Source organism: Balaenoptera ricei, chromosome 6, assembly GCF_028023285.1.
Source record: "Balaenoptera ricei isolate mBalRic1 chromosome 6, mBalRic1.hap2, whole genome shotgun sequence".
Classification (NCBI taxonomy): domain Eukaryota; kingdom Metazoa; phylum Chordata; class Mammalia; order Artiodactyla; family Balaenopteridae; genus Balaenoptera; species Balaenoptera ricei.
This window is the reverse complement of record NC_082644.1, coordinates 76,053,640-76,070,911: the sequence shown is the minus strand read 5'-3', so window position 1 is coordinate 76,070,911 and position 17,272 is coordinate 76,053,640. Positions and strand designations below refer to the sequence as shown.

Sequence of the window (17,272 nt, the reverse complement as noted above, 5' to 3'; positions counted from 1 at the left end):
TATGTATGGAGAGAGAGACAGAGAGAGATCACCAAGACTTCTAAACATTTCATAAGCAATAAACATAACAATGATCTGTGCACAAAGAGTTCTTAAGACAATTTTTTCATCAGCTCTGATGACATTCATGGAGATGTGTCAAAGCCAGCTGCTGGTGTTGGTAAATAACCAAAGCAAAGCTTGGGTAGGTCAAATCTGTATTAAGTTCAAAGTTACTAGCCATAGAAATTCTCCAGACCTAGGATAACTTCTTTGTTCCCTGGACTATGAAACAATGCTAATTTTCATGGCTGGCTTAAATGTCAAATAAAAACTCAAACATATTTTAGTTGTACCCTAGAGGTCAGTAAAGCATCTCAGAGTAATTTTAGATGAATCAAGGGAGAAACAACATAGCTGGGTTTTAGTAGTTTAATAAAGAAAGAAAGCACACTAGATCCTCTTTCTACTTGCTGATTAAATCTTTTCCTAATTCTGCTCTACCTGGTTAATTTAAAAATCAATTTATGGTTAATAATTTTCCTTTGTATTATAGGAGAGGGGAAAGAAGACAATATAGATTTCCCCAGGAGCTAATAGTTTGTGCTGAGTTTTAGATATTGGTCACAGCATAAACTGGTTTTCTGCCATACAAGGACACCAAAAAATTCTAAGATTTGTAACGTTATCAGCAGAGACAATGTGCAACTAAGTTGCTGTAAAGAATTCTTTCTCCATCTAAAACAATCTGTAATAGTAACTTTATTAATATCTCTCCAGACCTTCTTATTAAGCTCTATATCAAGGATTTTTTATTTTATTTTGATTTTTGTCTTTTGTTTTAATGCATCAATGAGCATGCAATTAACAACACATACCTAAAACAATACCCCTGAAAGTAGGGGTGGCATTACGTGGGCTGCAGAGTTCTAGGCCATATCCCTAAGACATTGAGGTATATCCCAGTCTATTGTTATTGCTTTGGCTTTTGAGCAGAAATGAGATTTAGGGAGAATGTGTCCTTAAAGCCACAAATGAATCTTAAGATCAAGAGCTGAAGAGTAACAAGCAAAGTTAAATCTAAAATCTTACCTCAACTATTCTCAACACCAAAGATTTGCAAAACGTCAGTGTATCCTCTCCCTCCTTCACTGTGGGAAAATTATACTCAGAAGAAGGTAGAAGTAGCACTGAAAATACAGATTGCTATACATAGATGTAAGAAGGACCTATCAAATTCTGATCAATAAGTAAATTTATTTTATTTCTATAATTTTTTAATTCTCCTTTTTACTTAGCCATTTTTTCTAAGTATTTATTGAGTGTGTTTTATGTTTTTAGCAGTGAGCTAAGTGTTTTGAAAAAACTAAAAGAAACATGTAGATTCCTTTCTGAAGCTTAAACTCCATTAAGAAAAAAGAGATATAGGCCCATAAAATTGTTACACAACAGTGCTAGGCAGCCTTGAAGTGAAAAGGGAGAGGGCCCTGGAGGCTTGAGAGCTTGTTGAAGACATTGTAGATGAGATAAGAATTAAACTGGACATTAAAAGGCTGATAAAATTGAGTAGGCAGAGAAAGGCATTCCAGGCATCGGTTTGCAGAAATTTCCTTAAGAAAGGAGATATTTCCACCATGAACCTCAAGTACAATCTCATATTCTTAGATATACTAACATTCAGGGATTGGTAGACATACTGTGCTAATTTTGCTTGGTTCATGTGCATTCTAATCAAACATGTTTAATGAATTCTAAATACTGTGAAACAGAAGGATTCACAGGGCACTGCTTCAGAGTGAGAGGAGCCATTCTGCTTTGAAAGGTTTGGTAAAATATTTCTGCACAACACCTGTGTGTTCATATTTAGCCCCTGGTCAACATTTCTAAGTATTGTGAAATATTTTTTTTCAAAATTTTGTGTGGTGATATTTAGGAATACTAGAAAGCCTTAGTTTTCTGTTAGAACAGTGTGTTCTGCCTTTTGATCCAAGAGTGGGCAAGAAATTTTAAATGATGGCAGTTCAGTGAGCTCTGCGGAAAACTACCTGGTAAATTTAATCTCTTGCCACAAGATAAACTTAGATCTGGAGTCTCTCCTGAGCATTTGGCAACACAACTTAGGTGAGGTCACCCACAGAGCATATTATACTCCTACGTGAACTAGTCTTTCTGCTGAGTTGACTTGGAGTCTTACTATTTCACAGTTTCCTTCCATAGCCTCCCTTTTAAGCTTTCCCGATCACTGTGACCAACCACTGGTCAAGAAACACTATAATAGTGAGTGCATAAAATATAAAACTTAATTCAGCCAAAGAATCATGTATCTTTTATAGATATTTGAGTGTAAATATGTATGTATATGTATAATAGTATATACATATATATGTGTGTATATATATTACAAAAGCATAATTAATATGACTCTTTGAAAGAAGTGATTTATATTTAACTTAAAAGTTTCTAGGGGGGAGGAGAGAAGATGGCGGAAGAGTAAGACGCGGAGATCACCTTCCTTCCCACAGATACAGTAGAAATACATCTACACGTGGAACTGCTCCTACAGAACACCCACTGAACGCTGGCAGAAAACGTCAGACCTCCCAAAAGGCAAGAAACTCCCCCCGTACTTGGGTAGGGCAAAAGAAAAAAGAAATAACAGAGACAAAAGAATAGGGATGGCACCTGCACCAGTGGGAGGGAGCTGTGAAGGAGGAAAGATTTCCACGCACTAGGAGCCCCTTCGCGGGCAGAGACTGCGGGTGGCAGAGGGGGGAAGCTTCGGAGCCACGGAGGAGAGCGCAGCCACAGGGGTGCGGAGGGCAAAGCGGAGAGATTCCCGCACTTCCCGCACAGAGGCTCGGCGCTGACCAGCACTCACCAGCCCGAGAGGCTTGTCTGCTCAGCCGCCGGGGCGGGCGGGGCTGGGAGCTGAGGCTCAGGCTTCGGTCGGATCGCAGGGAGAGGACTGGGGTTGGCGGCGTGAACACAGCCTGAAGGGGTTAGTGCACCACAGCTAGCCGGGAGGGAGTCCGGGAAAAAGTCTGCAGCTGCTGAAGAGGCAAGAGACTTTCTCTTCCCTGTTTCCTGGTGCGCGAGGAGAGGGGATTCAGAGCGCCGCCTAAACGAACTTCAGAGACGGGCGCAAGCCGCAGCTAACAGCGCGGATCCCATAGCAACAGGGGCGCAGAGGGAAAAACGGAGAGACTCCCGCACAGAGGCTCGGCGCCGAGCAGCGCTCACCAGCCCGAGAGGCTTGTCTGCTCCCCCGCCGGGGCGGGCGGGGCTGGGAGCGGAGGCTCGGGCTTCGGTCAGATCGCAGGGAGAGGACTGGGGTTGGCGGCGTGAACACAGCCTGAAGGGGTTAGCGCACCACAGCTGGCTGGGAGGGAGACCGGGAAAAAGTCTGCAGCTGCCGAAGAGGCAAGAGACTTTTTCTTGCCTCTTTGTTTCGCGGCGCGCAAGGAGAGGGGATTCAGAGCGCCGCCTAAACGAACTCCAGAAACTGGCGCGAGCCGCGGCTATCAGCGCGGACCCCAGAGACGGGCGTGAGACGCTGGGGCTGCTGCTGCCGCCTCCAAGAAGCCTGTGTGCGAGCCCAGGTCACTCTCCACACCGCCCCTCCCGGGAGCCGGTGCAGCCCGCCACTGCCAGGGTCCCGTGATCCAGGGACAACATCCCCCGGGAGAACGCACTGCGCGCCTCAGGCTGCTGCAACGTCACGCCGGCCTCTGACGCCGCAGGCTCGCCCCGCCTCCTCTGTACCCCTCCCTCCCCGCGGCCTGGGTGAGCCAGAGTCCCCGAAGCAGCTGCTCCTTTAACCCCGTCCTGTCTGGGCGGGGAACAGACGCCCTCAGGCGACCTACACGCAGAGGCGGGTCCAAATCCAAAGCTGATCCCCAGGAGCTGTGCGAACAGAGAAGAGGAGGGGAAATCTGTCCCAGCAGCCTCAGAAGAAGCGGATTAAAACTCCACAAACAACTTGATGTGCCTGCATCTGTTGAATACCTGAATAGACAACGAATCATCCCAAATTCAGGAGGTGGACTTTGGGAGCAGGATATATTAATTTTTCCCCTTTTCCTTTTTTTTTTTGTGAGTGTATATGTATATGCTTCTGGGGGAGATTTTGTCTGTATAGCTTTGCTTTACAATAGCTTTATTTTACTTCACTATATTATAGCTTCTTTCTTTCTTTTCTTTCTTTCTTTCTTTCTTTCTTTCCTTCCTTCCTTCCTTCCTTCCTTCCTTCCTCCTTCCTTCCTTCCTTCCTTCCTTTCTTTCTATTTTTTCTCCCTTTTACTCTGAGCCGTGTGGACGAAAGGCTCTTGGTGCTTCAGCCAGGCATCAGGGCCGTACCTCGGAGGTGGGAGAGCCAACTTCAGGACACTGGTCCACAAGAGACCTCCCAGCTCCACGTAATACCAAACGGCAAAAATCTCTCAGAGATCTCCATCTCAACATCAAGACCCAGCATCACTCAATGACCAGCAAGCTACAGTGCTGAACACCCTATGCCAAACAACTAGCAAGACAGGAACACAGCCTCATCCATTAGCAGAGAGGCTGCCTAAAATCATAATAAGGCCACAGACACCCCAAAATACACCACCAGACGTGGACGTGCCCACCAGAAAGACAAGATCCAGCCTCATCCACCAGAGCTCAGGCACTAGTTCCCTCCACCAGGAAGCCTACACAACCCACTGAACCAACCTTAGCCACTGGGGACAGATACCAAAAACAACGGGAACTACAAACCTGCAACCTGTGATAAGGAGACCCCAAACACAGTAAGATAAGCAAAATGAGACGACAGAAAAACACACAGCAGATGAAGGAGCAGGGTCAAAACACACTAGACTTAACAAATGAAGAGGAAATAGGTAGTCTACCTGAAAAAGAATTCAGAATAATGATAGTAAGGATGATCCAAAATCCTGGAAATAGAATAGACAAAATGCAAGAAGCATTTAACAAGGACGTAGAAGAACTAAAGAGGAATCAAGCAATGATGAAAAACACAATAAATGAAATTAAAAATACTCTAGATGGGATCAATAGCAGAATAACTGAGGCAGAAGAAAGGATAAGTGACCTGGAAGATAAAATGGTGGAAATAACTACTGCAGAGCAGGATAAAGAAAAAAGAATGAAAAGAACTGAGGACAGTCTCAGAGACCTCTGGGACAACATTAAACGCACCAACATTCGAATTATAGGGGTCCCAGAAGAAGAAGAGAAAAAGAAAGGGACTGAGAAAATATTTGAAGAGATTATAGTTGAAAACTTCCCTAATATGGGAAAGGAAATAGTTAATCAAGTCCTGGAAGCACAGAGAGTCCCATACAGGATAAACCCAAGGAGAAACACGCCAAGACACATATTAATCAAACTGTCAAAAATTAAATATAAGGAAAACATATTAAAGGCAGCAAGGGAAAAAAAACAAATAACACACAAGGGAATCCCCATAAGGTTAACATCTGATCTTTCAGCAGAAACTCTGCAAGCCAGAAGGAAGTGGCAGGATATACTTAAAGTCATGAAGGAGAAGAACCTACAATCAAGATTACTCTACCCAGCAAGGATCTCATTCAAATGTGATGGAGAAATTAAAACCTTTAGAGACAAGCAAAAGCTGAGAGAGTTCAGCACTACCAAACCAGCTTTACAACAAATGCTAAAGGAACTTCTCTAGGCAAGAAACACAAGAGAAGGAAAACACCTACAATAACAAACCCAAAACATTTAAGAAAATGGGAATAGGAACATACATATCGATAATTACCTTGAATGTAAATGGATTAAATGCTCCCACCAAAAGACACAGGCTGGCTGAATGGATACAAAAACAAGACCCATATATATGCTGTCTACAAGAGACCCACTTCAGACCTAGAGACACATACAGACTGAAAGTGAGGGGATGGAAAAAGATATTCCATGCAAATGGAAATCAAAAGAAAGCTGGAGTAGCAATTCTCATATCAGACAAAATAGACTTTAAAATAAAGACTATTACAAGAGACAAAGAAGGACACTATATAATGATCAAGGGATCGATCCAAGAGGGAGGTATAACAATTGTAAATATGTATGCACCCAACATAGGAGCACCTCAATACATAAGGCAAGTACTAACAGCCATAAAAGGGGAAATCGACAGCAACACAATCATAGTAGGGGACTTTAACACCCCACTTTCACCAATGGACAGATCATCCAAAATGAAAATAAATAAGGAAACACAAGCTTTAAATGATACATTAAACAAGATGGACTTAATTGATATTTATAGGACATTCCACCCAAAAACAACAGAATACACATTTTTCTCAAGTGCTCATGGAACTTTCTCCAGGATAGATCATATCTTGGGTCACAAATCAAGCCTTGGTAAATTTAAGAAAATTGAAATCGTATCAAGTATCTTTTCTGACCACAACGCTATGAGACTAGATATCAATTACAGGAAAAGATCTGTAAAAAATACAAACACATGGAGGCTACACAATACATTACTTAATAATGAAGTGATTACTGAAGAAATCAAAGGGGAAATCAAAAAATACCTAGAAATAAATGACAATGGAGATACGACGACCCAAAACCTATGGGACGCAGCAAAAGCAGTGCTAAGAGGGAAGTTTATAGCAATACAAGCCTACCTCAAGAAACAGGAAACATCTCGAATAAACAACCTAACCTTGCACCTAAAGCAATTAGAGAAAGAAGAACAAAAAAACCCCAAAGCCAGCAGAAGGAAAGAAATTATAAAGATCAGGTCAGAAATAAATGAAAAAGAAATGAAGGAAACAATAGCAAAAATCAATGAAACTAAAAGCTGGTTCTGGGGCTTCCCTGGTGGCGCAGTGGTTGAGAATCTGCCTGCCAATGCAGGGGACACGGGTTCGAGCCCTGGTCTGGGAAGATCTCACATGCCGCGGAGCAACTAGGCCCGTGAGCCACAACTACTGAGCCTGCACGTCTGGAGCCTGTGCTCCGCAACAAGAGAGGCCGCGATAGTGAGAGGCCCACACAGCGCGATGAAGAGTGGCCCCCGCTTGCCGCAACTGGAGAAAGCCCTTCCACAGAAACAAAGACCCAACACAGCCATAAAATAAAAATAAATAAATAAATAAGTAAATATGGTTAAGAAAAATATATTTAAAAAAAAAAAAAAAAGCTGGTTCTTTGAGAAGATAAACAAAATTGATAAACCATTAGCCAGACTCATCAAGAGAAAAAGGGAGAAGACTCAGATCAATAGAATTAGAAATGAAAAAGGAGAAATAACCACTGACACTGCAGAAATACAAAAGATCATGAGAGATTACTACAAGCAACTCTATGCCAATAAAATGGACAACCTGGAAGAAATGGACAGATTCTTAGAAATGCACAAACTGCCGAGACTGAACCAGGAAGAAATATAAAATATGAACAGACCAATCACAAGCACTGAAATTGAAACTGTGATTAAAAACCTTCCAACAAACAAAAGCCCAGGACCAGATGGCTTCACAGGTGAATTCTATCAAACATTTAGAGAAGAGCTAACACCTATCCTTCTCAAACTCTTCCAAAATATTGCAGAGGGAGGAACACTCCCAAACTCATTCTACGAGGCCACCATCACCCTGATACCAAAACCAGACAAAGATGTCACAAAGAAAGAAAACTACAGGCCAATATCACTGATGAACATAGATGCAAAAATCCTCAACAAAATACTAGCAAACAGAATCCAACAGCACATTAAAAGGATCATACACCATGATCAAGTGGGGTTTATCCCAGGAATGCAAGGATTCTTCAATATACGCAAATCAATCAACGTGATACACCATATTAACAAATTGAAGGAGAAAAACCATATGATCATCTCAATAGATGCAGAGAAAGCTTTTGACAAAATTCAACACCCATTTATGATAAAAGCCCTGCAGAAAGTAGGCATAGAGGGAACTTTCCTCAACATAATAAAGGCCATATATGACAAACCCACAGCCAACATTGTCCTCAATGGTGAAAAACTGAAACCATTTCCACTAAGATCAGGAACAAGACAAGCTTGCCCACTCTCACCACTCTTATTCAACATAGTTTTGGAAGTGTTAGCCACAGCAATCAGAGAAGACAAAGAAATAAAAGGAATCCAAATCGGAAAAGAAGAAGTAAAGCTGTCACTATTTGCAGATGACATGATACTATACATAGAGAATCCTAAAGAGGCTACCAGAAAACTCCTAGAGCTAATCAATGAATTTGGTAAAGTAGCAGGATACAAAATTAATGCACAGAAATCGCTTGCATTTCTATACACTAATGACGAAAAATCTGAAAGTGAAATTAAGAAAACACTCCCGTTTACCATTGCAACAAAAAGAATAAGATATCTAGGAATAAACCTACCTAAGGAGACAAAAGACCTGTATGCAGAAAATTATAAGACACTGATGAAAGAAATTAAAGATGATACAAATAGATGGAGAGATATACCATGTTCCTGGATTGGAAGAATCAACATTGTGAAAATGACTCTACTACCCAAAGCAATCTACAGATTCAATGCAATCCCTATCAAACTACCACTGGCATTTTTCACAGAACTAGAACAAAAAATTTCACAATTTGTATGGAAACACAAAAGACCCCGAATAGCCAAAGCAATCTTGAGAACGAAAAATGGAGCTGGGGGAATCAGGCTCCCTGACTTCAGACTATACTACAAAGCTTCAGTAATCAAGACAGTTTGGTACTGGCACAAAAACAGAAATATAGATCAATGGAACAGGATAGAAAGCCCAGAGATAAACCCACACACATATGGTCACCTTATCTTTGATAAAGGAGGCAAGCATATACAGTGGAGAAAAGACAGCCTCTTCAATAAGTGGTGCTGGGAAAATTGGACAGGTACATGTAAAAGTATGAAATTAGAACACTCCCTGACACCATGCACAAAAATAAACTCCAAATGGATTAAAGACCTAAGTGTAAGGCCAGACACTATCAAACTCTTAGAGGAAAACATAGGTAGAACACTCTATGACATACATCACAGCAAGATTCTTTTTGACCCAGCTCCCAGAGAAATGGAAATAAGAACACAAATAAACAAATGGGACCTAATGAAACTTAAAAGCTTTTGCACAGCAAAGGAAACCATAAACAAGACCAAAAGACAACCTTTAGAATGGGAGAAAATATTTGCAAATGAAGCAACTGACAAAGGATTAATCTCCAAGATTTACAAGCAGCTCATGCAGCTCAATAACAAAAAAACGAACAACCCAATCCAAAAATGGGCAGAAGACCTAAATAGACATTTCTCCAAAGAAGATATACAGATGGCCTACAGACACATGAAAGAATGCTCAACATCATTAATCATTAGAGAAATGCAAATCAAAACTACAATGAGATATCATCTCATACCGGTCAGAATGGCCATCATCAAAAAATCTAGAAACAATAAATGCTGGAGAGGGTGTGGAGGAAAGGGAACACTCTTGCACTGTTGGTGGGAATGTAAATTGATACAGCCACTATGGAGAACAGTATGGAGGTTCCTTAAAAAACTACAAATAGAACTACCATACGACCCAGCAATCCCACTACTGGGCATATACCCTGAGAAAACCATAGGTCAAAAAGTGTCATGTACCACAATGTTCATTGCAGCTCTATTTACAATAGCCAGGACCTGGAAGCAACCTAAATGTCCATCGACAGATGAATGGATAAAGAAGATGTGGCACATATATACAATGGAATATTACTCAGCCATAAAAAGAAATGAAATGGAGGTATTTGTAATGAGGTGGATGGAGTTAGAGTCTGTCATACAGAGTGAAGTAAGTCAGAAAGAGAAAAACAAATACAGTATGCTAACACATATATACGGAATCTAAGGGAAAAAAAAAAAAAAAAAAGGCCATGAAGAACCTAGTGGCAAGACGGGAATAAAGACACAGACCTACTAGAGAATGGACTTGAGGATATGGGGAGGGGGTGGGGTGAGATGTGACAGGGTAAGAGAGTGTCATGGACATATATACACTACCAAATGTAAAATAGATAGCTAGTGGGAAGCAGCCGCATAGCACAGGGAGATCAGCTCAGTGCTTTGTGACCACCTAGAGGGGTGGGATGGGGAGGGTGGGAGGGAGGGAGATGCAAGAGGGAAGAGAAATGGGAACATATTGTATATGTATAACTGATTCACTTTGTTATAAAGCAGAAGCTAACACACTATTGTAAGGCAATTATACTTCAATAAAGATGTTTAAAAAAAAAAAAGTTTCTAATTTTCAGGACAGAGGGAATCTTAGACACATTATATTGAATACGTAAAACTATTCCCCTTTCTTCAGCTCATCTAATTTTTTATGATATTCTAATATAATGTTCTCCAAACATTACTTTCAGTATATGCATTTTAATAAGGTGTAACCATTTTTATTCTATAGCAACAAGCTTAAGTCCCCCGAAGTAGTGTTCTACTTGCCATTTCTTGGTTATATACATAAAAATGTCTTCAAAAATACCTTGCTTATTTTCTTATTATAAACATGATAAAGTTAAGGGTTATCTTCATAATTAGTACCTTATCTGAGATCTGTATGATACTTTCCCAAAACAACAAGGACAAACTTCCCAAATTAAGCTTATTTTGTGCTTATCATGTGCATATTTGCTTTCTTTTTACTGTTAATGTAGTATGTCAAATATATTTAAAAGCATTCCTAAATAATTTTAAGTCATAATTAATGAATTTCTCCTTTTAATCAGTTTTCAAAGATCATATATTTATGGAGAGTCTAATAACAAGTTTTGAAAAATAGCTATCACTGACAGCTAAAATTCTAAATAGTGCAAGTTAGGTAAGCTGCTGTTTATCAAAAATTTTTGGAGGCTAGGATACTTTGGCAAGCTGGGGAAACTAATTCAGTGTGTCTTACCATATGTGATACATTAACTGATAATACTTGAGAAAGTAGTGCATAATGAAATGCAATTAAGAAGAAGATGATATATAAGAAGATGTAGAAAATGATTACTATGTGACAGGCATCATTCTAAGTGCTTTAGGTCTATTAAATGATTTAATCCTCTCAGGAACTTTATGAAGTACTACTACTTTTATCCCCATTTATAGAGGATAAACTCAAGGATGCAGAGGTTAAGAAACTTGTTTAAGGTCACAGCATAATGCTTGATACCTAGGGGACTCTTATTAAATAGTAGAAAAATTGGATGTCAATGTTACATTTTGATCAACAAAATTCAGCTGTACTAATTGCCTACAGACTCTCCATTCTTTGGATGAGAAAATCAATGTACCCAAGATACCTGTAATGTGCAAGAACTAAAGGTCTCTGCTTTGGTTGAGTTTTTGGTGAATACACACTTCAAATGATTGAAGTGTGTATTAGTGGATGAGTACACACGCTTAAAAGTCCTCTTGTGTGGAACCCCTCATTCCTTCACAATGGCAGATGAAGTTAAGGCCTTTGTGAGCTAAAGTTGAAATCACAATTCTTGCCTATGAATTATATTAGTTTCCCCAACCAAAAAAAAAAAGAAAAGAAGCTGAACATCTGGATTTTTAAAATCTGAAATCTCCCACTTTTTAAAATTTAACAACGAAGAAAAAACATTTTAATAAAAATATACACCCCCAGATGATTAAAATGGTAAATTTTATGTTACGTATATTTAATCACAGTTTTTAAAAAACAATAAAAGAAAAAGAAACAAAAAGCATGTGGGCCAAATAAAAACCACCTATAGTCTGGATTCAGCTGCAGACTCCCCATTTTCAACCTCTGCCCTAGTAATAGGGCGTGGTATTGCCCTTCCTTCCATCCCAATCCTTATCTCTCCCCGCCCCTAAAAATGGCTTTATCCCTGGACTCCAGCCTAAGGCCCCAGGACCTGGAATCTGCCACAAGATTACCCTGTGGGTACGTTTTGGAAGATCTGAAAGCGGCTGACCATGGATTCTGCCAAACTGTCAAGATACCCTTTTTTCTTTGTTGGAGCATCAAAATCAGTTGTCCATCCAGACTGCTATACCAATGTGCCACCATCCCCCAAGGCTCCCGGGGTTGCCTATGGCTAAGTCTGCTCCCACCTAGTCCTGCCAGGTCCTGTAACCTTCCCATCTCTCCTGTCACACTGCAGGGAATCAGACAACACTGAGTCTGTCCTGAGATGAAATAATAATTACAACTTGTGTTTCCCAGCTTTGTGCTATGTTCTGGCACCCTGCTAAGTGTTTCATATGAAATAACTCACTTTATGATTCCAATAGCCCTGTAAATTAGTAAAATTTCAGAAGAAACCCAAGGTCAGAGGGCTACACAATTCATTCAAATTTGCACAGGTATTAAATGGAAGATCTGAGATTCAAACTCAAGACTGAAACCCATCCCTTCTTCACTGCCCTATATGGAAGATGCAGGCAAAGAAGAGTGAGGGGTATTTCTACACCTCCACGCAGGTGGAAAGGGAGGATATATTTCTTGGCATTTTTATGCAGTTTTACACCACACTTTGACAGTTCACAATGTTATCACTTTCCAATTTTACAACTTTCTATATACAGTTACCTGTGGTTCCCAGGTTTGGGAATTTCATGGTCAGCAATATTTCAAAACATATTGGGTAGGCCAAAAAGTTCATTCGGTTTTTTCCGTAAGATGGCTGTAGCAGCACTTAGTTGTCTTTAACTTCATTTGAAACAATTTTGTTAGATTGTATGTAACAGCTGTCATATCAGCATGCATTAAAAAAAAACTTATCAAAATTGGTAAATTTTTGTGTAGCCATTTTAATACTGAAGATGGAAGAAAAAAAGCAACATTTTCGGCATATCAGGCTTTATTATTTCAAGAAAGGTAAAAATGCAACCGAAACACACAAAAAGATTTGTGCAGTGTATGGAGAAGATGCTGTGACTGATCGAATGTGTCAAAAGTGGTTTGCAAAGTTTCGTGCTGGAGATTTCTCGCTGGACAATGCTCCATGGTCAGATAAACCAGTTGAAGTTGATAGTGATCAAATAGAAACAATAATTGAGAACAATCAACTTTATACCATGCAGGAGATAGCCGACATACTCAAAATATCCAAATCAAGTGCTGAAAATCATTTGCACCAGCTTGGTTATGTTAATCACTTTGACGTTTGGGTTCCAAGTAAGTTAAGCGAAAAAAACCTTCTTGACCATATTTCCACATGCAATTCTCTACTGAAACATAATGAAAATGTTCCATTTTTAAAACCAATTGTGACAGGAGATGAAGAGTGGATACTGTACAACAATGTGGAACAGAAGAGATCGTGGGGCAAGTGAAATGAACCACCACCAACCACACGAAAGGCCGGTCTTCATCCAAAGAAGGTGATGTTGTGTATATGGTGGGATTGGAAGGGAGTCCTCTGTTATGAGCTCCTTCTGGAAAACCAAACGATTAATTCCAACAAGTACTGCTCCTAATTAGACCAACTAAAAGCGGCACTCCACGAAAAGTATCCAGAATTAGTCAACAGAAAACGCATAATCTTCCATAAGGATAATGCAAGGCCGCATATTTCTTTGATGACCAGGCGAAAACTGTTACAGCTTGGCTGGGAAGTTCTGATTCATCTGCCACATTCACCAGACGTTGCACCTTCGGATTTCCATTTATTTTGGTATTTACAAAATTCTCTTAATGGAAAAAATTTCAGTTCCCTGGAAGACTGTAAAAGGTACCTGGAACAGTTCTTTGCTCAAAAAGATAAGTTTTGGGAAGATGGAATTATGAAGTTGTCTGAAAAATGGCAGAAGGTAGTGGAACAAAAGGGTGAATCTGTTGTTCAATAAAGTTCTTGGTGAAAATGAAAAATGTGTCTTTTATTTTTACTTAAAATACCGAGGGCAATTTTTGGCCCACCCAATATTTTGGGAAACAATATAAGGTTACCAAACTTCTATTTTGCCAAGTAAGGATATTTCCTAAACCTATCATTTAGCATCATTATCACTTCATTAAATGAAAACTACTTTGACACACACACACACGTGCATATGCACATACATTAATAGCTTCATGGAACCAGAAACGCTACTTGTCTTTGCCTTCATTTATGGCTGGTGTACAAGCACATGCATAAGTAGTTCCCAGCCTACAGTTGTGTGGTGTTCCAAAAGCTTTCTGGGAAGACCACTGTTTGGAACTTGGAAAACCTTATTCCACGAAACAAAGCAATAACATTAGAAATGATGCCAGGGTTCCCACCTCATAGGGTAAACCTGGAATATCTTGTTTTATTTTGGATATGAGGTAACTGAGGCCCCAGAAGTTTAAGCCATTTCCTTAAATAACACACAAGCTCTTGCAGAGCCAGGATTAGTAGTGAATTATCCTGATAGCTGCTTCAGTTCTTTTTTCATCACCAGAGACAAAAACACTTTAATTTTAACATTATTATAGATACACTATAATGTTTAACGTTATTAGTTAAATAGGCTTGTGGAGGGATAGCTTTGGAAATTTACCACTGTTTATAAAAATTGTTCTGTGTAAAAAATGCAATCTGTATCACATCTGTGAGACGCAAATATGGCTGTTATCACAGTCATGGTCCCTTTTATTCATGCCCCACTTACCCGAACCACCATGCAAAGAAATATAGTGTGATCCTCAGAGGCGAATCTGCTTCCGATCCCAGGAAAGGGATGAACATTTGACTTTTCTTATCAGGAGTTTATAAATCTATGTGTCTCTGAGTGTGTCAAGACTCAACAAAAGAGTGAAACTGGGTCGCTTACATGTTACCAGGGAATAGCTATTAGCGGAATCCTTAATTGGAATCCCGTTTACTCTTCTGTTGGCTTAGCATCCTCCGTGTGCTTTAATAAGAGCTGTCACATGAATATATCATTTGAGGCTGGAACCCTGCAGAGAAACTAGAGTGCGCAGTCCAACAAACTTGTAAAATTCAAATATATTATCTCTTTCAGAGAGATACTAATGAATGTATTAAACTAAGGAAATTCTCAGTTCAAGGAACAAATGATTAAAAGTGATCTGAGGTTGTAAGACTCCAAATAATGAATTTAATCATGATTGTTTTTTTTATAATCATTAGCCCAGCCTCTCTAGTGATATGATATAGAATATGTATATGTACATATATGATATATGATATGTTAATTATATGATAGGTAACATATGTGTTATATATGTATATATGACCATGAAAATTGTATATAATGAGTATTATATATATGATGTATCACATATAGTATTATCTATGATATATAGGTAATACTCAGAGAATTTGGGAGATCAATAGCAGGGAAAATGTTTCTAATTTTGAAAAGTGGCATCATACTTGAGAACTTCAATTTTCTTCTCCATTTTCCAAGGCTTGCATTTGACAGCAGCAATCATTTGTCTATTCTCATCTAACTCTGCCTTCAATCTTTCCAATTCCTCTTCATCAATTTCTTCTTCTTCTTCCCTTAAGAAAAAAAAAAAAAAAACCTCCTTTAGTAAAGTTAAGTTTTGCTTGACTTCCAAACTTAAAGAATGCTATCAGATACTCAGATGATCAATGTATAGCAACTTGGCTATATATGGTGTGTGCTGAGATCCACAAGCCTTAGTGCTTGTATCTGAACACTGATGCAGGATTTCTGGAAATACTATAACTTTAAACAACAGTGTTTACATTCTGAAGTACTGAAACCATTTTATGTCCATAGTCTCAAATTCTCAGAACTAGAAAATGTGTGGTGACAGTTACAGATCTATCAATATATTTTCTTCTCTTCTTTGTTCCCCTGTACACCTTCCCCCACCAATTCTACATTTCATTTAAAAACTTTATTTTTCAACAAGGTTGTCAATTATGGTGAGCATGTCTTTGAAGTGCCCTTAAAAAATTTGTTAGCCCTGTCTCGAGAGAAAGAGAAAAACTGAAATAGGAAAAAATTTAAAAATCTATTCCTCAAAGGTAACTTAATCTGTTAATTAAACTCAAAACTTCAATTGATAAAATTCAACTTGAAGTATATTTGGTAGAAGTGAATCCTTTGAAGAGGCCTTCAAAGGAATTTAGTTTCTTACTGAGCAAATGAGATGTATCTTTTCTCTTCTGTGTTCCTAGTAGTGCAAAAATATCAAAGGGTCCAAAACTCAAAGAAAACAAAATCTAAACATGAACAACATGATTTTTAAATTGAGGAATGTAATGCCCTATTGCAGAGATCTTTTTTTTTTTTTTTTTTGGTAATAGATTGTTTCAGTTATGAGCTGTTGTTACTTAACTTCAAATTTACCCTCTATACTTAATATTGTGATGCTGTGGCTGTGACTCTGTAGGGTACATTTCTGGTTTGTCAGTTGGCTCATTTTTCGGCTGCCCGTAGAAGACACTAAGAAGGGACTTGGTCTTCCCTTTGGTTTCCTGTTTGCTTCCTGTGGTGATGTCTACTCTTTAGTGATGCTTCTTCACCCCAAGAGCTGCAGGGCCTTCCCATAGCTGCAGGTGAAACTAGTTTGCCGACTTTTCCAACACTAGCAGAACCGGCTTCATCATTCTCCCCATAGACACCAGCACCACTTGAGCATTGCCCACCTCTGCAATAGTTTCAGCTCCGTGCGTCTCTCCTCTATGCTTTTAAGTTTTAATTCCAACCTCTTTCCGTTGTTCCTCCAGCCCCTAGTATGCTATTTGCTTCCTATAGTTGCTGTCACCATGATACTTCATGTTCTCTTTCACCTTTCCAGTAACCTAGTTAGCAATTATTTATATCTACTAAACAGTCCTCTTATTAAATACTCTCTCTTCAATTAACTGTTGGAGTTTCTTTCTCCTAACTAGACCCTGACTGACAAAAAAAGTGTAATCTGACTCAGTGTTAGTCAGAGACATATTTTGTTGTTCACTAAACTCATGACCACACACAGTAGGGCTATGGCAAAAGATGTTTTTGAAAGTTTCAGCTGAATAATAGGAGGACATACCCATAATTTTACAGCCCACCTTATAAAATGACTTCGCAATCTCCTTTCTTTCCTACCAAACCAGAGTTTTTAATCAGGTCATGATTACTGAAAGAAAAATTTAAATTAACTCTCTAAAATACACTTGTCATTGATAGTTTGGATTTTTTTGACCGATGCAGACATTTTGCTTAGAATAGTAATCCTGGTTCGAGAGAACTATGGAAATACCCTCCACTAAGATACAACTCTGATTGCCATTAGGTTGTTTCTATTTTAATTAT

The 17,272-nt window shown here is 39.2% G+C and overlaps 1 protein-coding gene across 16 annotated transcripts in view; it reads right to left on the bottom strand.

Annotated features, from left to right (window-relative positions):
* TMC1 (transmembrane channel like 1) overlaps window positions 1–17,272 on the bottom strand; it is a 395,885-nt gene that overhangs the window by 87,397 nt on the left and 291,216 nt on the right. For all 16 annotated transcript variants that reach the window (XR_009503683.1, XM_059924903.1, XM_059924912.1 and 13 more), the window contains one exon: window positions 15,373–15,501. Coding sequence is in view for 15 of the 16 variants with exons in the window: in XM_059924903.1 (XP_059780886.1) it covers window positions 15,373–15,501 (129 nt within the window). In the remaining variant the exon portion in view is untranslated. The remainder of the gene's footprint in view (window positions 1–15,372; window positions 15,502–17,272) is intronic.